The sequence below is a fragment of the Harmonia axyridis genome, chromosome 2, assembly GCF_914767665.1.
Source record: "Harmonia axyridis chromosome 2, icHarAxyr1.1, whole genome shotgun sequence".
In the NCBI taxonomy this organism is placed as follows: Eukaryota; Metazoa; Arthropoda; class Insecta; order Coleoptera; family Coccinellidae; genus Harmonia; species Harmonia axyridis.
Genome location: NC_059502.1, coordinates 61349512 through 61373126, shown reverse-complemented (window position 1 = coordinate 61373126; position 23615 = coordinate 61349512). Strand labels below are relative to the sequence as shown.

General features: G+C 31.5%; 4 protein-coding genes across 5 annotated transcripts in view; 2 read left to right on the top strand and 2 right to left on the bottom strand.

Moving 5' to 3' along the window:
- LOC123673557 (titin) overlaps positions 1–23615 on the top strand; it is a 207111-nt gene that overhangs the window by 3347 nt on the left and 180149 nt on the right. The gene's annotated exons all lie outside the window — the stretch shown is intronic.
- On the top strand, positions 4962–5683 carry LOC123673560 (RING-H2 finger protein ATL52-like). Its single transcript, XM_045608130.1, has 2 exons — positions 4962–5249; positions 5465–5683. The coding sequence occupies exons 1-2, from the start codon at positions 5074–5076 to the stop codon at positions 5616–5618; spliced, it is 330 nt and encodes a 109-aa protein (XP_045464086.1). The 5' UTR covers positions 4962–5073; the 3' UTR covers positions 5619–5683.
- On the bottom strand, positions 11632–14617 carry LOC123673559 (adult-specific cuticular protein ACP-22-like). The gene is made up of 3 exons (XM_045608129.1): positions 14556–14617; positions 14191–14295; positions 11632–12023 (listed from the first exon to the last, which is right to left on the bottom strand). The coding sequence occupies exons 1-3, from the start codon at positions 14568–14570 to the stop codon at positions 11745–11747; spliced, it is 399 nt and encodes a 132-aa protein (XP_045464085.1). The 5' UTR covers positions 14571–14617; the 3' UTR covers positions 11632–11744.
- The window catches only part of LOC123673558 (adult-specific cuticular protein ACP-22-like), a 47161-nt gene continuing 44541 nt past the window's right edge, over positions 20996–23615 (bottom strand). The window contains exons 1-3 of one of the 2 annotated variants that reach the window (XM_045608127.1): positions 22893–23038; positions 21423–21521; positions 20996–21367 (exon numbers count right to left, since the gene is read on the bottom strand). In XM_045608127.1, the coding sequence (XP_045464083.1) occupies positions 21137–21367; positions 21423–21521; positions 22893–23024 (462 nt within the window). In that variant the 5' untranslated portion in view covers positions 23025–23038 and the 3' untranslated portion in view covers positions 20996–21136. Of the gene's footprint in view, positions 21368–21422; positions 21522–22892; positions 23039–23615 lie in introns of those variants that run through there. The other variant, XM_045608128.1, reaches the window with a different exon arrangement.

Genomic DNA, 23615 nt, shown 5'->3' with positions numbered 1-23615 from the left:
TGAAAATTTTTCCTCAAGGTTTATATACTATTTATTCGTCAACAAGAATTTCATTAATAATCAAAATAAAACATATTCATCGGGTAAAATTAATTTTTTACTTATTATCTCTGGCCCCCGCAAAACTCAACCTGTGTCTTTGGGATTTGAAATCACAGAAATCATCCATAACATAATATTAATAAACACAAAATATAGCTTTTAGATATTTATTCACATAAAAAATATTATTTGTATATTCATACATTATTAATTAATAAATAAATAAATCGAAATAATCTTATATATTCACAAAAAAATAAACAATCATAAATAAAAAAAAAGATGAAATGAAATTTCATACACTGGCTATATATATATAATATTCTGGAAATCTCCTGAGTTTAATTTCCAAACTCTCACTTCAAAATTTTACTCCTACAGTGCGGACAGGTTTTTTTCTCTCTGCTCCAATGTTTGATACATAAGTAGTGAAAGACATGCTCACAACATGTTGTCAATATTATGCCACTTAGAGGATCGAGACAAATTGAACATTTATCATCGGTGCTGAAAAAATATTTTTATAAAGCTTTGTTAAAATTTATTCAAGATAATTTCAGTTCAATATTTAGTTGATTTATTTTTTATTTATTTTATTTATTATACATGTAAATGTATTTAATTGATATCATTTATTTGATATCATATCACATTCGATGTAATGAAATATAACAGTGAACTGAAATTGAGCTGAAATGAAACTTAATTGAAGTAAATACTCACCAGATCTCCGTCTTAGTTCTATGATCCATTTTTGTGTTTGTTGAAAACATGGGATCGTCTAAATAAAACGATCTCTTCCTTTTTGTGTAGGTAAATTTCACCATTTTCCTATTTTCACTAGAAATTTCACGAAAACAAAACAATCACTGTTCGTTGTTCAACTGATTTCAATTCTTTCGAATAAACTATTCTATCCTATTATTGAGCAAGTTCTGCACCTTATATACTATTCTATCCTAAATCATATATATCTATAACCAGAACTACTACTACTGACATTTGACAGTACCTAATTAATCATAAAATAAGCAGGTAATAACTGAAAAAGTACTACTTAGTACGGTTCATTACAGTTGAAATGAAATGAACTGAAAGTCGATTGAAAACCGATAAGGTATAATTTCTGAAAGTAAATGATAAATAGAGTTTCAGGAAAATTACTTACATTTTGAATTCAATTTTCTACAATATCTAAACGCATTACAGTTTTTTCAAAGTATTTTTATAAAATATGAACAAAGTGAAAGAAGTAACAGTGATTATTCCTACTTCCATTTCCCTTTTTTTCGGATATAATTTAAATGAAATATTTTTTAATTCTCATTTAATATCAATTACCAAATTTTCTGAAAAAATTCATCAAATTCTCAATTCAAAACATGTCTATAGTCAACTTATTCAACAAGTGTTTTAATAATGAATTTTTTCTCAGCATTGAAAAAGTAACTCCTCAAGCAGGACTCGAACCCTCAACCTCGGAATCGCTAGTCACAATTATAAAATAGTTTCTTCAAACAAGAAAAATTATTTTCGAATTCATGTGTAACAAATAATCGATAGATTTTATGAAAGGTCTTTCTTGATGGATTTGTATAGGTATTCGGATTTTTCTTAGATAAATAGTTATAATGATGATAATAATGAAAAAAAAAGTATTGACGTGGCCGAAACTTTCGTGCTTCTGTTTAAATTCGTATTCATATCATCTTTTCATTCAATTGAATGGGGTTGAAAGCTGAAAATATTACAAGACACCTTTCTTGTTCTTGAAAAGTCTCCTCTCTATATGGAAATGTAATTGTTAAATATTCTTCCTTAAAAATTTCATAAGAGCGCCTACCAGAATTTAAGAGAAAACTTAACATTTTGAATATTGAATGCGAGCTGTATTCCTTGAATGAATTTTATGCGCTGTGCAATATTTTGTATTAAATATATAGTTTTTTTTTTTTGTTCTTTATATGTGTCTTCATTGACGAATTCAATCCTTATTTTGTAATATTTTTTTGAATAAACAAAATATTATTACTATCATAACATAATATTGACAGATGAATACGGAGAAAAATTTAAATTCTGATCTCAAATCTCATATTCTGATTATTTCAACCGAAGAAGAATTTCACCATCAAGGAGGGGGAAGTCAAAAATTCGCTTGGCTTTAGTGAGATACTCTTCAGATTCAATAAAAAATGTTTTTGAAAAATTAATTAAATTCTCAATTGAAAATATGTCCAGGATCAGTTTTATATACCAAATGTCCTAATAATGAATTTTTTTTAGCATTAAAAATAATTGTGGAATATTTTGGTAACTTTGAGTGGTATAGTAGATACCTACTGACATCGAATTGAAAGCATGAGTTTCATTTTAAATGCTTCTCTGATTGGTTTTATCAGAAAAACACATGTCCTTTTTGCAGAAGTGTTGTCAGTATGACGAAACTTTCGATAAATTGTAAATACTGTTTGTGAATATATTATCTATCTTTTTACGATATTCAAGTTAAAATAATAATTTCTTGTTGTTTGATTCAAAAATTTATATATTCAATCAATTTATGTTTCTGAAATATTTTATTGTTAGACATATGAAGTCTAACCGATCGATAAAAAATCTGGTAGGTATATTGTTTTCAATGATAAAAATATTGTATTCGACCATAAAGGTTTCAAAATTGATCAAAAAAAAAGAAAAACAAAGCTTACTATTATTCATTCAACCAATAATCAAAAATATTCGTTCACAGTTTAGAACTGTGATAAATATGAAATAAAGCTAAAACAAAGCTGATTTTATATATCTTAGATATTCTTAAGAAAAACAATAAATAATCTACAAGCATTTTAGCATGGCATGAATCGAATGTAACAAAAAACTGGATATACTTCTACATAAGTTAGGTAATATAAATGCTTTGTAAAATGTTATGATGAAATTTCTGCAAATTGGTTGAATAAATCAAAATAAAAAAATATTTTTATTATTTTGAGAATATTTTCTAATATAATGTCATTTATTTTATGTATAACCAAAGCTACTATTGACATTAGTCATAAGTGCCTATTAATCACAAGAAAAGCAGGTAATAACTGAAAAAGTATGATTCATTCCAGCTAAAATGGAAAGAAAGTAGACTGAAAACCGATAAGGTATAATTCTTGTAGGTAAATGATAATAGAGTTCAAGAAATTGACTTTCATTTGAAATTCACTCATCTACAATATCTAAACGCATTACAGTTTTTTTTCATATGATAGTATTTTTAAAAAACATAGACCAAATGAATGAGAATACAGTGATTTTTTCTACTTATACGTTGAATAATTGAACTGAAAACAGTATTAAAAACTGAGTACCGAGATGGTGACAAAATTTGGCAAATATTCTTTGGAATGACTCTTTTTATTCGTTCTCGACCTATTTTCATTTCCCTTCAATTTGGATATAATTCACATGAAAAATTCTTTTCGCTCTTATTCAATAAGGATTGTCAAATTTTTTTGAAAAAATTTATCAAATTCTCAATTGAAAACATGTCTATATTCAACTTATTTAAAAAGTGTTCTAATAATGATTTTTTTCTCAGCATTGAAAATGATTGAGGAATATTCCTGCATACTTTGAGTAGCATAATACTGACAATGGATTGTAAGCATGAGTTCTATTTTAAATGTTTCTCAGATTCACTCAAACAGAAAAACACATGTCCTTTCTGCAGAAGTGTTGTCAATATAACGTTTTCCTTGAATGATTTTTATGTTTTTTGCAATATTGTACTTTTTAAGTTCTTTATATGTTTCTTCATTGACGAATTCAATCTTTATTTTGTAATGATTTTCTGACTTGAATGAATATTTTTATTGATGCATTATATCGACCGATGAATAATATACGAAAAATTTTAAATACCGATTTGCAAACACATATTTTAATCAATAAAGAATGTAATAAGATACAGGTTGATCCTTCAATCATTATTTAAGATTTCAGAATTCATATTTATTCTCGTGTATTAATTTCAATGAGAATTTTATAATAAGGTATGTTATGGACAATCTAAAATCTTCAGACAAATATCGTTTCATTTCTATGTTCATGATAATGATAATAATAACAAAATATATATAACAAAACTCAAGAATTTTCATGAATAAAAACCATGATTACTAGTGAAAAAAATTTGAATTAATATATGTATACAGGGTGTTTAAAGTTCGACTGACAATCAGATCTTCTGGAGAATGGGGCCTATTTGAAATCTGAAAATTCGGAATATGATATTCTTAATGATGCACTATTCAGCTCAAATATTTTGGAAGCTGCGGCACTTTCGGTTATACAAAAAAAAAAAAAAAATTTTTTTCAAAAAAAAACCTTTTTTTTTTCATTTCATATCTCAGTTGCACCCCTCAAAAAATAAACAGTGTTTCCATAATTAGTTAAATATTAATCGATATTTATAATTTCTACTGATTTGCTAATTGCCGATGTTTAACTAAACGGGATATATGTTTGGCAACGTTGCAAAATTTCGACGGTAATGACAGAAAAATCAAGAATTTCAGTTTGCTATTATAATGTTCTGTGCTTTTGTAGTGTCACAGTCAAAATAAAATATTTTTTTTTTTGAAATAATCATTAAATGATAATTCATGATCTGAATCGAAATATTCTGTATCCATATTTCAATTTAAAATTTTGTAAAAAACTGAACACAAACACACAATGTGACATAATCAGGTTATGTCCATAGAGAAATATTGTTTACGGTTACGTCATATACATTTTGACGCTTTGAGTTGCGCAGATTTCTGTTTAAAACTAATCGGGTGATTGGTTAGATTTTCCTTAGGGTGGGGTTAACGGTCATACTCCGTTGAGGGGGGGGTGGTCCTGATTTGGACACTGCAGAGAGGTATTTAAAAGCTTACCTGAAACTTTTGGATCAGTTAAACGTAAAAGAGGTAATTGTGTGGTTGTACTGATTGGACAGTTTACAAGCTAATAATATCTAAAATTGGAAAAATGTTGGAGTTAGTTCTGTTTGCTGGTTTATCTGGTATATCCGGAGGATACTTGATCTACGATTTTTTATTGAAAGAATTCTTTCTTCCTGATGAAGGCGAAAATGTTAGATCCGAAGAAAAATCAAAACGGAAGACACTATTGAAAATTGAATACCGAGATGGTGACAAAATCAGGTAAATATTCATTTATGACCGAATCTTATAATTCGTTTTCGACATATTTTCATTTTCTTTTGATTTGGATATAATTTAAATACTTCAAATTTTTTTTTCATATTAAATGAGAATTGTAAAAATAATGTTTTTGAAAAATTAATCAAACACTCAATTGAAAATATGTCCGAAGTCAATTCATATACCAAGTGATCTAATAATGAATTTTCTTTCAGCATTGCAAATGATTGTGGAATATGTATGGATACTTTGAGTGGCATAGTACTGACAACGGAATGTAAGCATGAGTTTCATTTTAAATGCTTCTCTGATTGGTTTAAACGAAAAAACACATGTCCTTTCTGCAGAAGTGTTGTCACCATGACGTAATTTTTGATATATTTTATTTTCTGAAATTATTGAGAAAATCTCATCTTGTAAATACCGTTTGTAAATATGTACCTAATCTATCTCTTGTATAGAATTTTAGTTGAAATAAATAATTTGATATATTTCTTGTTGTTTGATTTAAACATTCATATATGCAATCAACCAATGCTTTATACTATATGTATGTTATCACTAGACTTATCAGTTTAATCGATTGATTTAACTACTGGTATATTGAACTAAATGATCTAAGTATTAAACTTGCCTATATAAATATATAAATGAAAAAAAGAAAAAATAAAGCTTACTATTCATTGAATCAGTAAACAATATTATTCATTTATCATTTTATAAGAAATAGTTATTTAATTAATTAAAATATCAATAGTTTTTGAATATAATTTGCTGGGTAAATAATTGGCGGCACAAAAATCTGATAAAACCTATTTATTTCGAAAAAGGTGATCTCTGATCGATTCATTCTATATTGAGGCTGAGGGAAATAACATTACAGCATAATCCTAAATTTGATTTTAACCAAGACATGAAATATAATACCACTTCTAATATTGTCCAAATCCTTCCAAACTGAATAAAATAAAAAACTGCAATCGGTAAACCCTGAACTTTTCTAGAATTCTAGTACACCTAAGTGCGGAGAGCAATTTCATGATGAAATATTTCAAATTGATGAATAATGAAATAAATTGAAATTTAATAATAATATTCGAAATTTTTCTTCAAATTGAATTGCATTATTTAGGGAGAATATTATTGACATTATTTTTATTACTAAAGATGCTATTCATGAGTATGCAATTACAAGATCAGAAGGTAATCACTGAAGAAGTGGCTATCATTGAAATCACTGAAAATGTTCATTACAGTTGATTGAAATGAAAAAAAAAATCAAAAAGAGATTGAATACCGTTTAGGTATCACTTCTAAAAATCCAATGAAAATTGAGTTTCATAAAAAATAATATTATTAAACATATCTACAATAACTTGACTATTACGGTTTTTTTTATTTTGTTCAAAAACTATTCACGATATTGCATATATATGTATATTCGAAATATAACCTAAAATGATTGCCCAATTGAACTCAAAACGATTAACTGTGTAGTTATGTTGTTTGTAAGTTTTTGATAAAATTGAATACTGTTGTAATCGGATCAGTCATCTGTTATGAAGCTGATATATCTAATACACGGAGACCTCAGCTAAGATTACTGCTTTCAAGAATTCCATACAAAACAAAAGTAAAGACATAATAGCGATCGACATAAGGTAATATTCAATTGATTAAGTAAATCCCATTCGATTTGAATTAAATTCCTTCAATATTGATATTATTTATTTAAATTATTGTACTTTTGATTATGGTTTCAGTAAAATTTTATATATTTATTTCACGTCTTCCGGAATTTGTAAAAACATTTCAAAATAATTTATTCAACTAGGGTGTTGAATGAGTCTCTCATTCATTTTATCAATTATTTCCATCGTTTATATCAAAAGTGAGTGTTGAAAAATTTATTGTATGGAGTGATTTGATTAACGTAATCCTGAAAATGTATTTTGTTGAGATGTCATGTCTTTTATGAGTTAAGGCGATATAAATAATTTGAACATATTTATTTGATTCACTTGAAAAAAATTCATTCTGCATTGAATCAATCAAATATATTTATTCATAAATTATATTTCAAGTCCTAAATGTAATGAATGAAAAAATTCATTCTGCATTGAAAAATAATCATCAGTATATTCTATCACTAAGGATTTGAAATATTATTTATGAATATATTTGATTCATTAATTCATATTTCAAGTCCTAAATGTAATGAATGAATTTAGAGGCTTCAACTATCATATAATATTGAGGATTATTTTTCTTCAAGAATAGATGAATGTAGGTGCAATAATTCAAGAAATCCGAATTTATTTTGGAAATGGTTCTCTTTGATTGTTTGATTTCTCAATTATTCAAATAAACCTCATAAATATCTTCAATTGCCGCTTCACTAACTAACTAACTGAGCTAAAATGGCTTCCAAAGATTTATGGGGTATTTTCTAATTGAACGTCATTATTTAAGGATAAAATTGTTTGCATGACCAAAGCTACCAAAGATGTTCTTGATGAGTATCTAATTACAAGTTGAGTACTCAGTAAACAAGAAGGTGCTATGGCGGTTCTTTACAGTTGATTGAAACGAATAGAAGTTCTACGAATAATTCTGAAACATAAAACATTATGAGTTTCTTGTAAAATAATTCATCCCAAATTCCTATAGCCACTTTGAATTTGTAAACGTATAATATAATATAATATTCCTCGAAAAAAGTTCATAAAATGAAATAAGAAAACAATCATGATCACTTATTCATACGAAATAACAATAGGGGTATTATTAATATCAAGGAGAAACAAAAATTATAATTCATAGCTACAATTTGACATAAAAATATGAATATAATATATACGTAATTATTCGACTGTCGAAATACGATCTAAGTCAAAGATAATGATGAAAATATTCCTTTATTTCGAATGATTTGAAGTTACATCATATAAACTATACCAACAAATTAAATGAAATACGTCAATTGAAGTTTGACATTGCTCTTTCAAAATATTCCCGGAGAATATAAGGTTCTAACGTAAAAATTTCTTCACTTTGATACTGAATTTTTTATATTGTGATATGCTCTTTATTTAGTTTGTCAGATTATTATAAGCTCTTATAAATTATATTAAATAATCTATGTGTTGGAGAAGTTACGTCTAAAGTTCTTGTATTATGTAAATTTATATTTCCGTTTGTGAATTTGCACCTATTTTTTTGTAAAAACATCAAACAAACAATATTTTTTAATCAAAATAGTTAGGTAATATAAATACTTTGTAAAATGTAATGATGAAATTTCCGCAAATTGGTTGAATAAATCAAAATAAAAAAATACTTTTATTATTTTGAGAATGTTTTCTAATATAATGTCATTTATTTTATGTATAACCAAAGCTACTATTGACATTAGTCATAAGTGCCTATTAATCACAAGAAAAGCAGGTAATAACTGAAAAAGTATGATTCATTACAGCTAAAATGGAAAGAAAGTAGACTGAAAACCGATAAGGTATAAATCCTGAAAATGTATTTTGTGGAGATGTCATGTCTTTTATGAGTTAAGGCGATATAAATAATTTGAACATATTTATTTGATTCACTTGAAAAAAATTCATTCTGCATTGAATCAATCAAATATATTTATTCATAAATTATATTTCAAGTCCTAAATGTAATGAATGAAAAAATTCATTCTGCATTGAAAAATAATCATCAGTATATTCTATCACTAAGGATTTGAAATATTATTTATGAATATATTTGATTCATTAATTCATATTTCAAGTCCTAAATGTAATGAATGAATTTAGAGGCTTCAACTATCAGATAATATTGAGGATTATTTTTCTTCAAGAATAGATGAATGTAGATGCAATATTTTAAGAAATCCGAATTTATTTTGGAAAAGGTTCTCTTTGATTAGTTGATTTCTCAATTATTCAAATAAACCTCATAAATATCTTCAACTGCCGCTTCACTAACTGACTAACTAAGCTAAAATGGCTTTCAAAGATTTATGGAGTATTTTCTAAGTGAACGTCATTATTTAAGGATTAAATTATTTGCATGACCAAAGCTACCAAAGATATTCTTAATGAGTATCTAATTACAAGTTGAGTACTCAGTAAACAAGAAGGTGCTATGGCGGTTCTTTACAGTTGATTGAAATGAATAGAAGGTCTACGAATAATTCTGAAACATAAAACATTGAGTTTCTTGTAAAATAATTCATCCCAAATTCCTATATCCACATATAGAATTTGTAAACGTATAATACAATATAATATTCCTCGAAAAAAGTTTATAAAATAAAATAAGAAAAAAATCATGATCACTTAGTCATACGAAATAACAATAGGGGTATTATTAATATCAAGGAAAAACAAAAATTATAATTCATAGCTACAATTTGATATAAAAATATGAACATAATATATACGTAATTATTCGACTGTCGAAATACGATATAAGTCAAAAATAATGATGAAAATATTTCTTTATTTCGAATGATTTGAAGTCAATCGAAGTTTGACATTGCTCTTTCAAAATATTCCCGGAGAATATAAGGTTCTAACGTAAAAATTTCTTCACTTTGATACTGAATTTTTTATATTGTGATATGCTCTTTATTTAGTCTGTCAGATTATTATAAGCTCTTATACTTAATATCAAATAATCTATGTGTTGGAGAAGTTACGTCTAAAGTTCTTGTATTATGTGAATTTATATTTCCGTTTGTGAATTTGCGCCTATTTTTTTGTAAAAACATCAAACAAACAATATTTTTTAATCAAAATATTTCTCCGTATGATTTCCGAAAACCCAATTTATATATTATACGAATAATTGCTCTCTTTTGTATTAAAAATGTTATTTCCAGATTCTCTTTTGTTCCCCAGAAAATATTTCCATATTTGTAGGTGGCTTCAAAGTTTCCAAAATATACTACTTTCAAGACATTCTTATTCAGAGTATAACAATTTTTGCTCAATCTTCTTGATATTATTTCTTTGTCTTGGCACCAATTCAGAAATTTATCAATGTAAACGCCAAGTAACTTGACACATTCTGATATTTGAAATTCATGGTGTGATAAGGTTACTGAATCCGACTTTTGTTTCTGTGACCCGTTCACATCAAAATAATGAGTTTAGATTTATTTTCATTAGGTATTAAATTGGTTTGGTCAAACCATGTTTTTGATTTTATAAAAATTTGGTTTCCTCGCCTTGTCAGTTGTTGAAATTATTTTGCATTAGTTAATAAATTTGTATCATCAACGAAATTGACCATGCTATATCTGCATTATCTTGTATTATGCTACCTAGATCATTAAAATATACTAGGAATAGTAGGGTATTAATGACACTTCCTTGATCAATGCTTATAGTTCTCATGAATAGGTTTGATTTAGTCTGGATGTTGTTTTGTGATGAAAACTCTTTGCTTTCTATTGGAAATATAGGAATTATGACATTTGATGTATTTCCTTAAGCACCATATAATTTCTTAAGAAGATATCCTTTGTTTAGTGAGTCAAAGACTTCAGAAAGGTCCAGGAATATACCCAAATTTTTGTTCTCAAGCAATTCTAAATCATACTCTATAAACTAGAAGATTTCTCTTTGTGTAGAATAGAATGTCTGGAAGAAGAAGAAAGAAACAATTCTGTGAATTTGAAAGATGACCAGAAGTGATCGGCTCAGTTGAACGTAAAAGAGTTGCTTGCTGTGCCGTTTACTAGTTCAGTTCATCATAAAAATGAATCATGTGGGAATTGCTTATGGCAGTTGATATGTATCACCATAGTATGATATAACTAATAAGTGTTGCATGATTAACTTTGTCAAACGTTTTGGATAAACCCAAATCCATGTAAAATTGGTTACTTAGATCCACATTTCAGGGTATAGAATCAATATATGTGGTGATAGTTTAGTGAGAACTGATCAGCCCTTATAAAAAGCTGTCAGGAGGTGCTCATTGCCTATTGATGCGAACAGAATCAAAAGTCAGGTACAATAAACTCAAACAGCTTTCCAAAATGTTCAGAACAAAATAGGTAAATACTAAATTGATTTTTCCACTTTTGTCAATAAGCTAGGGAAAAGACCAGTAAGCAAATATTGATTGAAAATAAAATGAAGCGAAGAGATTAGTAAAACGATACAAGATCACATAAATATTAGAGATAAGTCCGGACCTGAACCTTTATTCATTTGCAATTCATTTATTTACAATTAATTTATTTTCTTGATGATTTCCTTTGAACTGATGCATTTGAAGTGATCATAGGTAAATACAGTTTTGCGGTCTCCAAGGGTGAAAGACGCGCATGATGCATGAACTAGCGCTCAAAATACAATAAAAGAGAATGAATGGTGAATATGTTTTATTGCATTAAAATACTAAGTCAACAGAATAAAAATAACATTAAAAACATGTTTTAAAACAACACAAACAAAATAAAAGACAAACTGTCGTCGCAATTTATCGTCTAAGGCCTTCGTGTTCACTATAGCCTTGGTGTTCACCTAAGCCTTGGTGTTCACCATAGCCTTCGTGTTCTATTGCGTGGCCTTCGTATCTTACTTTGTAGTCAACTCCATGCTTACCGGCCACGTATTCTACGATGCGTTTTCTGCCATCGGGTTGAAGAAGTGTGTAGACACCTTTGGTTTCATCATGATCCCTTGTTTCCCAATGGCTTTTCACGTCGTGGTGTTTCAGATCGTGAACTGCATAATCGTAGTGGTAATGTGGTGGGGCCTGAAAAAAATTGTTTCATGACATCTGGAGATATTACAGGGAAACAACAAAATTTTCTTAGGTGCTTTGGAGCTTTATTTGGGACGCTTAATCTGTACATGCAATCCGTTTTTCTCTATCAGTTCTACTTTTTTAGATACATCAATTTATCTACCAATGTGGGTTTCATTCAGTATATTCATTTCTCTAATTCTGTGGTTCTGTGGTTTCATTCTTCCACATCTTGTAGGACAAAATCGTGCGAGAATATATCAGAAACGCACAGTTTTCCTAGTTATTTTTTATTATTATATGTTGGTACTCCGAACTTTCCGCCACGGCTTTATCTGTCAATTCATCAATTTGCCTTATAGAAATCAGTTCTGCCAACCAATATTTTTCAATGCGAAAATCACTAAATAATATTTATGAAAATATTTCATTAATTTCAATAAAAATGCAATGAATTAGAGAAAATAATGTATAATACTCGTACAGAAGGCTCATTCTACCACTCGTTCATTCAAAAACTGGCCACTTCGTGGCTCGTTTTTGAATTTTGAACTCGTGGAAGAATATCAATGCCTTCTGCACTTGTATTATAGATATATATTATAGGTCTAAAATCATTATAACGGGTGTTTTTTTCGAGGTATATAACTTTAAGTTGGCATTTCTGTTCAAGATGGCGACCGATTCAACAGCTGTCAAGTGATTTATTCTCATTTTGGTTTGGCAATTCATCATGAATAGACTCACTTCTAAACAAAGCTTGCAAATAGTGCAATTTTATTTCGAAAATAATGGTTCTGTACGGAATAGGTACGTATCGCACACTACGTCCATTTTATTTTGTTTAGCGATGAAGCGCACTTCTGGTTGAATGGCTACGTCAACAAACAAAACTGCCGCATTTGGAGTGAAGTTAATCCTCAAGTGTATGTCGAAACACCGTTACATCCAGAAAAACTGACTATTTGGTTCGTTTTATGGGCTGGTGGAATCATTGGTCCGTACTTCTTCAAAAACGATGATGGCCAGAACGTTACAGTCAATGGTGATCGGTATAGAGCCATGATTACTAACTTTTTCATTCCGGAATTGAACAACCATGATGTCCAGGAGCTGTGGTTCCAACAAGACGGCGCAACATGTCACACAGCTCGTGCCACAATCGATTTATTGAAAGACACGTTTGGTGACCGCCTAATTTCACGTTTTGGACCTGTGAATTGGCCTCCAAAATCTTGTGATTTAACACCGCTAGACTACATTCTGTGGGCCTATGTGAAGTCATTGGTCTATGCGGTAAGTCACAAAGCCTTGATCATTTGGAAGACAACACTCGCCGTGTTATTGTCGATATACGGCCACAAATGTTGGAAAAAGTCATCGAAAATTGGATGTCCAGATTGGACTACATCCGAGCCAGCCGTGGCGGTCATATGCCAGAAATCATATTCAAAATGTAATGCCACAAGATTATCTTAAGGATAAATGAAATTCATGTCAATCGAATAATCCATCGTTGTTTTATTGCAATTTAAAGTTCTATAGCTCTAAAAAAACACCCTTTTTAAGATTTGTTGAGTTTTTACCAGAAGTTTCTTCATAGTTTCTTCAGAAGAGCCTTGTGCGCAACAATTCCGAGTGCATAAAACCGCATTAATCGATAAATATTGTTACATTAACGATGGATCTATTTTGACTAGTTTTTTCAGTTGGTGCTCAGTAGGATGGTACTATTACGAAATTTGTTATATGGTCTTCATCGAACATCCAACTGTAAAACTCATGCTTCAAGAAAAAATTTAATGTTTTTGTGAATTCTGGAATGTTAACTGCGGCCTTTTTCTTTAGGCACTAATTAATCGTGTAATATTTCGACTTTTTCAGTGAATTAACCTACATTTGCAATTCAAAATTATTGATAGTTGAGATGAACTGTTCAACGAATTTAGTTAGGTAGGACTAAAATTTCATGTGAGTAGCCAAAGGTGGTAGTCTGTAACCAAAAGTTGATCTTCTGGACTAGGCTCGAATTCTCGATTTTCTGCTGATGAGTACAGAACCAAAACGATCAAACTATAAATTCTTGATAAATTGCTCTATAAAATATATTACGATTACATTTATTTTGTGAGCAGATAACTAATCAGTGAACTAGTGTTAATGAAATGAATCTCACCTTATAGTCAACGTATTCCTCTAAATGATGCTCATGATGATGATGTCCTCCATCTTCGAATTGTCCATATGCAGATACTGCACATGCAGCAAGAAGAGCTAGGACCTGTTGAAGAATATGAATTTTGAGTTTTGCTTGATACTCGAGCAATTACCAATAGAAGCGGCAAAATGACAATAATACTAATAATGTAGTAGAAAAAATACTTAGTCAATAATTCTGGGGAAATTTATTTATCAATATGAAATAAGAAGCAGAAAGTTCTCTTCGGGTTTTTTGGGTATTTTTTCCACTATATACACATTGAAACACTTTTTTTTCTGGGAGAGGCGATTCAACACGTTAACTTCTGAAAAACGACTTACTATCATACTGGTCATTGTTGTTACGTATAGACGATATGTGTTGGTGATATAGAATCGAGGAGTTGACTGATTCCTTCCCACGGAACCTCCGGTATTTAAAGCGCAAATACGTGAAAGTAGGTAGTTTTATTAAAATCATTAATGGCCCCAGTATGACACATTGTTACTGATGCATGTCTTTCACTGTAATCAAATTTGAATATTATATCAAATTTTGAGAGTAATGAAGGGTGTTCCATCGAGTGTATCCTGATATTGCTCTTGAATTGGAGTTGAAAGTAGCGAATTCCTCAGTCCTGCATAGCGATGGAAGTGATCAGTTGAATTTTACGCGAAACATGGATAACTTGGAGCTTTTGGCAATATTTTCGATAAGGACAATTATATGAATTCAAAATCCGTTTGAGCTCTATCAATCTTGTGGGAAGTTGTAGGTACTTACTGAAATATTTCTCAACAATACAACTACTGGTCGTCAATCATGAACTCTTTTTCTTGAGCTTTTTTCTTTTGTGTGAGATAGAACATCTCTGAAAGAGGAAAGCTACCAGTGAACCTGACATAATTTTTTTTTGCCTGGAGAGCCTTTCAACTGTTGTCATCGATGGAGGAGAGTCTGAGTAAAACATATGAAACCTTTACTTGATTTACACAATAACTTTTTCCATAATACAGTGTTTTATGAATACAAAACTCGTTTTTGTACATTTTTTAAACAACAAATGTAGTGTTAATTAAGGGTGTTACATACCTTATCTTCACCAATGTGAGTTCAGATCAGAACTCGCATTGTTCCGATTCATTTCATTTTTCGAGTAAATTTGTATGTATAAGTATTCTTTTGAGTCACAAACTTATTTTTTTTAATTCAGAGCCGGACTCAATCCTATAATTCGAAATTTTGACACACATCTTTTGAAGCGTGGTACCAATGAGAGTATAGCTCTGGCAGTGCTATCTGTGAGCCAAGTTCGGAACAGGCTGAAGATAGATATTTGGAACAGGTCAACCTGTATCGAATTTTCCTCCTTTATTGCTCGTTGAATAATTGAGACCGTAATTAGTGGGGATGAATTATATGCTAAACAGATCTCTATGCCTCAAAACTGCAATATTGGCATTCAATATAATCTGAGGAAGTAAATATTCACAATCAATAAAGATATTGAGCAACTTGTAAATAAACATTATATCAAAATTTTTCCTCCTCATGGTTAATGATTTCAATGATAAGGAACTATATAAAAATCATAACTTAATGAATTTTTATATATAACCATTTTGTAGGCAATCCATTTTAAGAATTTACGCTGTACACGTTCAATATTATTCTTGTGTAATATTTTGGAAATGCCTAAGTTTTCTTTTGATGAATCCTAACATCTTTAAAGCTATCTGGGTAATCATAAAGATATGTTGAATGAAATCTAATTAAATCAAGATGTATTGCCAAATCTTCAACAAGGAAACGTTGGTATCAGTCGTTTCTTTCTCCTTTCATAAATTTTTGATCAATTCATTATATATTCATTATATCCTGAATATCACCTATGTAATTTATTCAGTTTGGGAATACAATATTATTAGGTCAGGTGAACTAGCCGGCCACTTATTGGGACTTCGAACATGACTTCAGAAAAATATCAAGTATGCTATATTTTTGTAATGCTAATTTTCATCTCTATCCAAATATGTAGAAATATACGGGGTATCCCTCACAAAAAAAAACTTCATAGCGATATTTCATGAAATATCAGTTTGCGGAAAATTCACTCAACGTCAATGAATTCTACGTAGAAAGTTTCCACAAGAAATGAAAAATATTCAACAGAAAAAAGGTACAGCAATATTTTGAGAATTACCTTTTTCGAAAACAACTCTGTAATTATGTAACGGTAATAGTTATGGAGTTGCGGTTTCCGCCAATGAGTTTCTCATGAAAATTGGGCTTCAGACACATGCAATTCCGTCAATCTAGTATAGAAAAAGGACTTCTCATTTAAAAGTGTCCAATTTGGCCCACCTTTACATACAGATAAAAATGTAATTATTTTCCGGAATTGAGAGAATATCTATATAATACCGATAATGAGCTCAAGGAAAGTAGAACTATATCATCGGATATCGGTGTATTTTCACGATAGCTTTCCTCATAAAGCACAGAAAGGTACAAGATCCCGTTGAAAACATTCAAATTTGCATATCTCGGAAGTCATTAATCAAGTGGATTTATTCAACCGTGTTATTTTCGTTCAGAATGATTTCCTATTCTCGAATTCCTTTGAGTCGTACTTGGTACTCAGTACGAAGTATTTTATATTGAAAAAATTCCATCTGCGAGGGAAACGACCGATCAAAAGCATGTGAACATTTGCAGATTTTGGTAAAAAAATCTGTTTTTCGAAAAATATCACATATCATTAAACATATCAATAAAATAAAATATGTATGATATTCGTAACTACAAAATTCTAGAAGAAGCTCCCAATTTAATTTTTCAAATACATCGTCTTCAAAGACGAGATCTCAAATAATATGAAATTTATCAACTGAAAATTGATCAATATTCTCACTTATATGATTAAGGTATGAAATTCAACTACTTAAAATATCACAGACTTGGATGGTAGTAATATTATTTCAAATAACGAAGACCATATTATATTTTCCTTTTCAACGTTTTCAATTCCAATTTTGTTAGGATTCTGTGAGACCTCCCAGAAGATTAGATCTTGTGTTTTGTGAAGGTCCTGTTACTGTGTACCATCACTACATCTGGCATGACACTGTTAAGTTTTCAACCACCAGCGAATGGTTAGACGGTTCCACCATAACCACAAAATTTCATTACCAGCTCAGGGCTCGACCTATAAACCTTCGATTTAGGAGTTCTAGATTTAACACATTGCACCAATCGATTTTTTCCATTTGAGTAATTTCCGAAAACGAATATAATCGCTGTTTCTTTTTCGGAACATCTTATTCTTGTTATTTCTCAGATATAATATACCATACCTTACCATAAGTTTCCTCGCGAATCAAGAGAGTGCAATTATGTTTATTGATCAATTAAGACCCGGAAGCTGAAATTGTGTTCTTATTTACCATCGGCAAAAACGGACTCATTGAGAAATCAGAAGGCATGGCAGTTAAATGAGTGTAACATATGTCCAACCTAAAAGTTTAATTCTCATTATTAAAAAGGTTGATTACCAAAATGAGTACCAGTCCCAGGCCTGGAACACAGACAGCACCACCGTTAGTACCAAGCGTGTCAAAATTTCAGAACAGTTAAGTCTGAATCGAGATGTTGAAGGTTTAATGATGCTACATTTGTTGTTTAAAAAATGGTTGAAAACGAGTATTAGTGAAACTCTGTCTTTTGATAAATGTTATTCAAACAATGCTAAACGTTTTGGTCACTCGAATAATACTGTCAAAAAAGTACACGAAAAGCTTTTGAGCGATCATAAATTAAACTAATCTGAGAAACAGTTCAGTTGAAGATATCTGAAAACATTGCATTCACTTCAAAAATAATCGATTTTAGCGTCTGTGAATTGATAACAAGGTGAATAGTGTAGTGACGTGCAGACAAATTTTCAATTATGGAAAAAGAATTTCTCTAATTCTGTGGTTATTCCGTTCATTCTTCCACATCTTGTAGAACAAAATCGTGCGAGAATATATCAGAAACGCACAGTTTTCATGGTTATATTTTATGATTATATGTTGCTACTCCGAACTTTCCGCCACGGCTTTATCTGTCAATTCATCTATTTGCCTTAAAGAAATCAGTTCTGCCAACCAACATTTTTCAATGCAAAAATCACTAAATGATATTTATGGAAATATTTCATTAATTTCAATAAAAATGCAATGAATTAGAGAAAATAATGTATAATACTCGTACAGAAGGCTCATTCTACCACGAGTTCAAAATTCAAAAACGAGCCACGAAGTGGCGAGTTTTTGAATGAACGAGGCTCATTCTACCACTCGTTCATTCAAAAACGCGCCACTTCGTGGCTCGTTTTTGAATTTTGAACTCGTGGAAGAATATCAATGCCTTCTGCACTTGTATTATAAATAACTATTCCAGAATTAAAATTTGTTTGCACAAGGTCAATAGTATAGTGACGTGCAGACAAATTTTCAATTCTGGAAAAAGAATTGCCAGAATTAAAAGTTTGTCTGCACGCCACTACACTATTTACTATGTTATTGTACAAGCGGGGTCCCTGGGGGTGGGTCAAGGGGGTCATGAAACCCCCCAAAAGGTAACCACCTAACACTTACTATGCGTTTCGAGCAGACAATATACGAAATGGTCCCATAAAAAAACTTGATGTCCTAACTGGCGACTGCACCGAAATTTAAGGCTAGGACAGCCCTTATTATTGCATTCACTATTTTGCATGAATATTTGTCTATGAGAAAACTTCGATTTAAAACAACAACGCATGGTCGATTCTGAACGCTGTTTGAAGTCGTATCAGCGGAATGAACAGAAAATTTGTCTCGATATGTTAAGATGGATGAAACATGGATTCTTCACTACACTCTTGAGTCAAAGAGAGTGAGTCATCTGAGTGGAAAGCAGTTGGTGAAAGGTGTCCAAATCGACCAAAATCTCAAACATCACCTGGCAAAGATATATTATGCCAATTGAAAAATCCCCGGTCTGATGCACAGATGGCGGTGCTAGTATTAAATCCACATGATTTTTAGTTAGTTCCTACCTTCAAACGATACGTGAAAATTTGACAGCAATCCGACCACCAGGAAAATCAACCATCATTGATTGGTATGCTAAGTTTAAATGTGATAAAATGAGCACCGAAGACTGCGAACGCAGTGGACGCCCAAAAGAGACTGTCACCGACGAAAAAATCAAAAAGTTCACGAAATAATTTTGAATGACCGTAAAGTGAAGTTGATCGAGATAGCAGACATTGTGAAGATATCATCTGAACGTATACTTCATATCATTCACGGATATTTGTACATTAGAAAGCTGTGTGCAAAATGGGTACCAAGCGAGCTCACAATCGATCAAAAGCAACAACGTGTTCGATGATTCTGAGCAGTGTTTGAAGCTGAAGTGCAATAAAGCCGAATTTTTGCGTCGATATGTGACAATGGATGAAACATGGCTCCATCATTTCACTCCGCAGTCCAATCGACAGTCAGCTGATGAACCGAATCCAAAGCAATAAAAAACACAACAGTCAGCTGGCAAGGTTTGGGCATCAATATCCTGGGATGCGCAAGGTTGATTACCTCCAAAAGGGCCAGACCATCAACAGCGACTATTATATAGCGTTATTGGATCGTTTAAATGATGAAATCGGTAAAAAAACGGCCCCATCTGCAGAAAAACAAAAGTGCTGTTTCATCAAGACAATGAGCCGTGTGACAAATCAATGAAAGAAGTAATCGCCGACACTGAGGCCTATTTTGAAGCGAAAGACAAATCATAGTACAATAATGGCATTGAAAAGTTGGAAGATCGCTATAATCGCTGTATCGCCCTCGAAGTCATGGGAATGATTCAGAAACAAGGAAATTGGGTGCCGTACGAGTTGAAGCCGAGAGATGTTGAATGGTGTTTGTTTGCTTGAGAACAGCTGCTTGCAAGCCAAAGACGGTAGGGATTTCTGCATCGCATTGTTACTGGAAACGTATATCGAATATATGGAAACGGAATTCGTATGCTGCCCGAAAGATGGGAGAAAGTACTGGCCAGCAATGGTCAAATACTTTGAATCATAAATGTTTAACCTTTTTTTAACAATAAAGCCCTGAATTTCGGAAAATCCGGAAGAAGCAAAGTTGTACGCCTATGTACTACTTTGATTCCTAGTAGATATGTTACAAAGTTTTTTCTTGAACTACTGTAGGTAGACGAAGCTTTGTGATCACTTTGAGGATGAAAAATGTTTGGTCTAGTATTTGAAAAATTTCCTCATGTAAGACCATCCTCAACATCTTTGTATTAGTGTATCCTTGTAACAGTTTTGACATCTACAATTTTCATCCGATATCAAGGGAATTGGGAGTGAGTATTCAGTAATTTCGTACATTTCTCTTGTCTTTGGAGACATTCTTGTATAGAATATAATTATTCTGAAAGATTTCAAAGCAGGGTGTGAAAGTCTGTATAAAATAATTCGAGGAAAGCACTGACGTCATTCAGTCAGTCAGAAGCTTACGAGCACTCGCTATTCTTGTTCATATTTAGCACTTGGAAAACATAGCACTGGAAATAGGTATATATGTTCATTTTTGCAGAACATTCAATATAATGAAGGCACGAAAAAATTACATGCAGGTGTCCACAATAAATCAACAGCATCATGAGAAAGACGGATTTCTATTGATATCGAATTTCATTTTCTACATTCTTGGTGAACTGATAGGAACAGAAAAAGCAATCATCGATAGTCAACAAGTTTTATTGCATTAAGAACTAGATAAACATAACAAAACAACTTAAAATTCAACACAGGTATCAGGGCAGCATAGTTAAGGTAACAATATACATAGTATAAAATCTACATTACTGGTCTTGAATCGAATCAACCACTGTAAGATCCAATTCCTCCATGTTCGCTGTGGCCTTCGTATCTTACTTTGTAATCGACTCCATGTTTACCGGCAACATATTCGACAATACGTTTTCTGCCATCGGGTTGCAAGAGAGTGTAGACTCCTTTGGTCTGGTCATGATCTCTAGTTTCATGCTGACTCTTGATGTCATGATGTTTGAGGTCGTGAACTGCGTAGTCCCAGTGGTAGTGAGGTGGTGCCTGTCAGAAAAGTTATATCAGGGTATTGTTGAAGCAAGGGTTGAAGAGAGGTTACCTTATAGTCGATGTATTCTTCCAAATGGTGGTGTTCGTTATGTCCTCCTCCAAATTGGCCATATACAGATAAGGCACTGGCCAAAACAAGAGCTAGAACCTGTAAAGTAATGGTGCAATTGAAATTATCAGATTAATGTTCTTTTGAACTAGCATTAGGAGAGCATTTGGAGTTTTGCAACATGCGATGGTCATCCAGATGGAGAAAAATTAAGAAGATGAATCTGGTAGATTGGAAAGGTGATAATAATATTATAGTAAAGGGTGTTTTTTTTTAGAGCTATAGAACTTTAAAATGCAATAAAACAACGATGGATTATTCGATTGACATGAATTTTATTTATCCGCAAGATAATCTTGTGGCATTACATTTTGAATATGATTTCTGGCATAGGACCGCCACGGCTGGCTGGGATGCAGTACAATCTGGACGTCCAACTTTCGATGACTTTTTGCTACATTTGTGGCCGTATATCGGCAATAACATGGCGAATGTTGTCTTCCAAATGGTGAAGGGTTTGTGGTTTATCCGCATAAACCAATGACTTTACATAGCCCCATAGAAAGTAGTCTAGCGGTGTTAAATCACAAGATCTTGGAGGCCAATTCACAGGTCCAAAACGTGAAATTAGGCGGACACCAAACGTGTCTTTCAATAAATCGATTGTGGCACGAGCTGTGTGACATGTTGCGCCGTCTTGTTGGAACCACAGCTCCTGGACATCATGGTTGTTCAATTCAGGAATTAAAAAGTTAGTAATCATAGCTCTATACCGATCACCATTGACTGTAACGTTCTGGCCATCATCGATTTTGAAGAAGTACGGACCAATGATTCCACCAGCCCATAAAGCGCACCAAACAGTCAGTTTTTCTGGATGTAACGGTGTTTCGACATACACTTGAGGATTAGCTTCACTCCAAATGCGGCAGTTTCATTTGTTGACGTAGCCATTCAACCAGAAGTGCTCTTCATCGCTAATGGACGTAGTGCGCGATACGTATTTCGCCCAGAACCATTATTCTCGAATTAAATTGCACTATTTGCAAGCGTTGTTCAAGCGTGAGTCTATTCATGATGAATTGCCAAACCAAACTGAGAATAAATCACTTGATAGCTGTTAAATCGGTCGCCTTCTTGAACAATAATGCCAACTTAAAGTTATATACCTCGAAAAAAAACACCCGATATGAAATAGATTTGATAATTATGTTAGGTATCTTTCAAAAAGTGAAATTCAGTCCACGCTTTCGTAATATGAGTTCGATAATTCGTTCACTAGACGATTCAATTATTCTTTTCTGAAATTTTGAATGTAATCCTGAACGATTAGGAGTCTAGGAGTCAGCACAAATGTGAAAAAATTTCATAGAGAATAAGAAATCAAAAATTTGTATTCCGAAAGTTTTTCCGGCACTGCATCGATCGTATGAATTCCTGCTATCAACATGTGATATCGAATGAACTTACAATTACACCGTTCATTTTGGTAAACTTGTTGTTGATGTCGATTTGAGACCGAAATGCTGACTGATTTCTTCCGTCACATACACAGCTATTTAAAGATCTGATTAGTATTACGTGAAAGGAATTGAACTTCATGAAAATCGCTAATTGTGCCATATGGCACCTTTTTGGCGATAAATATCTTTCACTCTATGGTCGAAAATCAAATTGATAATTAGGTGGTTCATTATCCCTTATCACTCACCGAATTGAATGTGAACTAATGCGATAATTAATGTATTAGAAACGACGCTAATTGACTACAATCATAACTATTGGGCTTGGTTTCAGGTCTTTATACTTGAAAAATTTTGTGGCATGTAATGATGAAGTTTTTTTTATATACAAACTGAGCTCCTCAATGTATGCATTTCGATACGTTTTTTGATCATTACCAAAATTAAATACTTGTCTCTCACTTCATCTTAATCATCACAACTTTGTACTGCTTCATCATCGACAATAAATCTTGTAATTCGTCAATCTGAAACATATTCACTTCCCAAGCGGAAAATTCATGAAGACGTTGCTGTTTACTCAAATATAACATCTTGATTTTGATGAAATCTAACGTTTGATACCACGGTAAAGGGATCTAATTATATTGCATTACATTTTTATATGTTTTTTTATGGATCGAAACTGTTCCATACCCTAGATGCGACAAGAATACGCATAAACTTTACA

Excerpts from the sequence above, each read along its gene's own strand:
- LOC123673560 (XM_045608130.1), top strand. The coding sequence starts at position 5,074 with ATGTTGGAGTTAGTTCTGTTTGCTGGTTTATCTGGTATATCCGGAGGA. Across the intron at positions 5,250-5,464 it reads CGAGATGGTGACAAAATCAG|CATTGCAAATGATTGTGGAA; the intron begins GTAAATATTCAT and ends ATTTTCTTTCAG.
- LOC123673559 (XM_045608129.1), bottom strand. Across the intron at positions 12,024-14,190 it reads AGGAATACGTTGACTATAAG|GCCCCACCACATTACCACTA; the intron begins GTGAGATTCATT and ends AATTTTTTTCAG.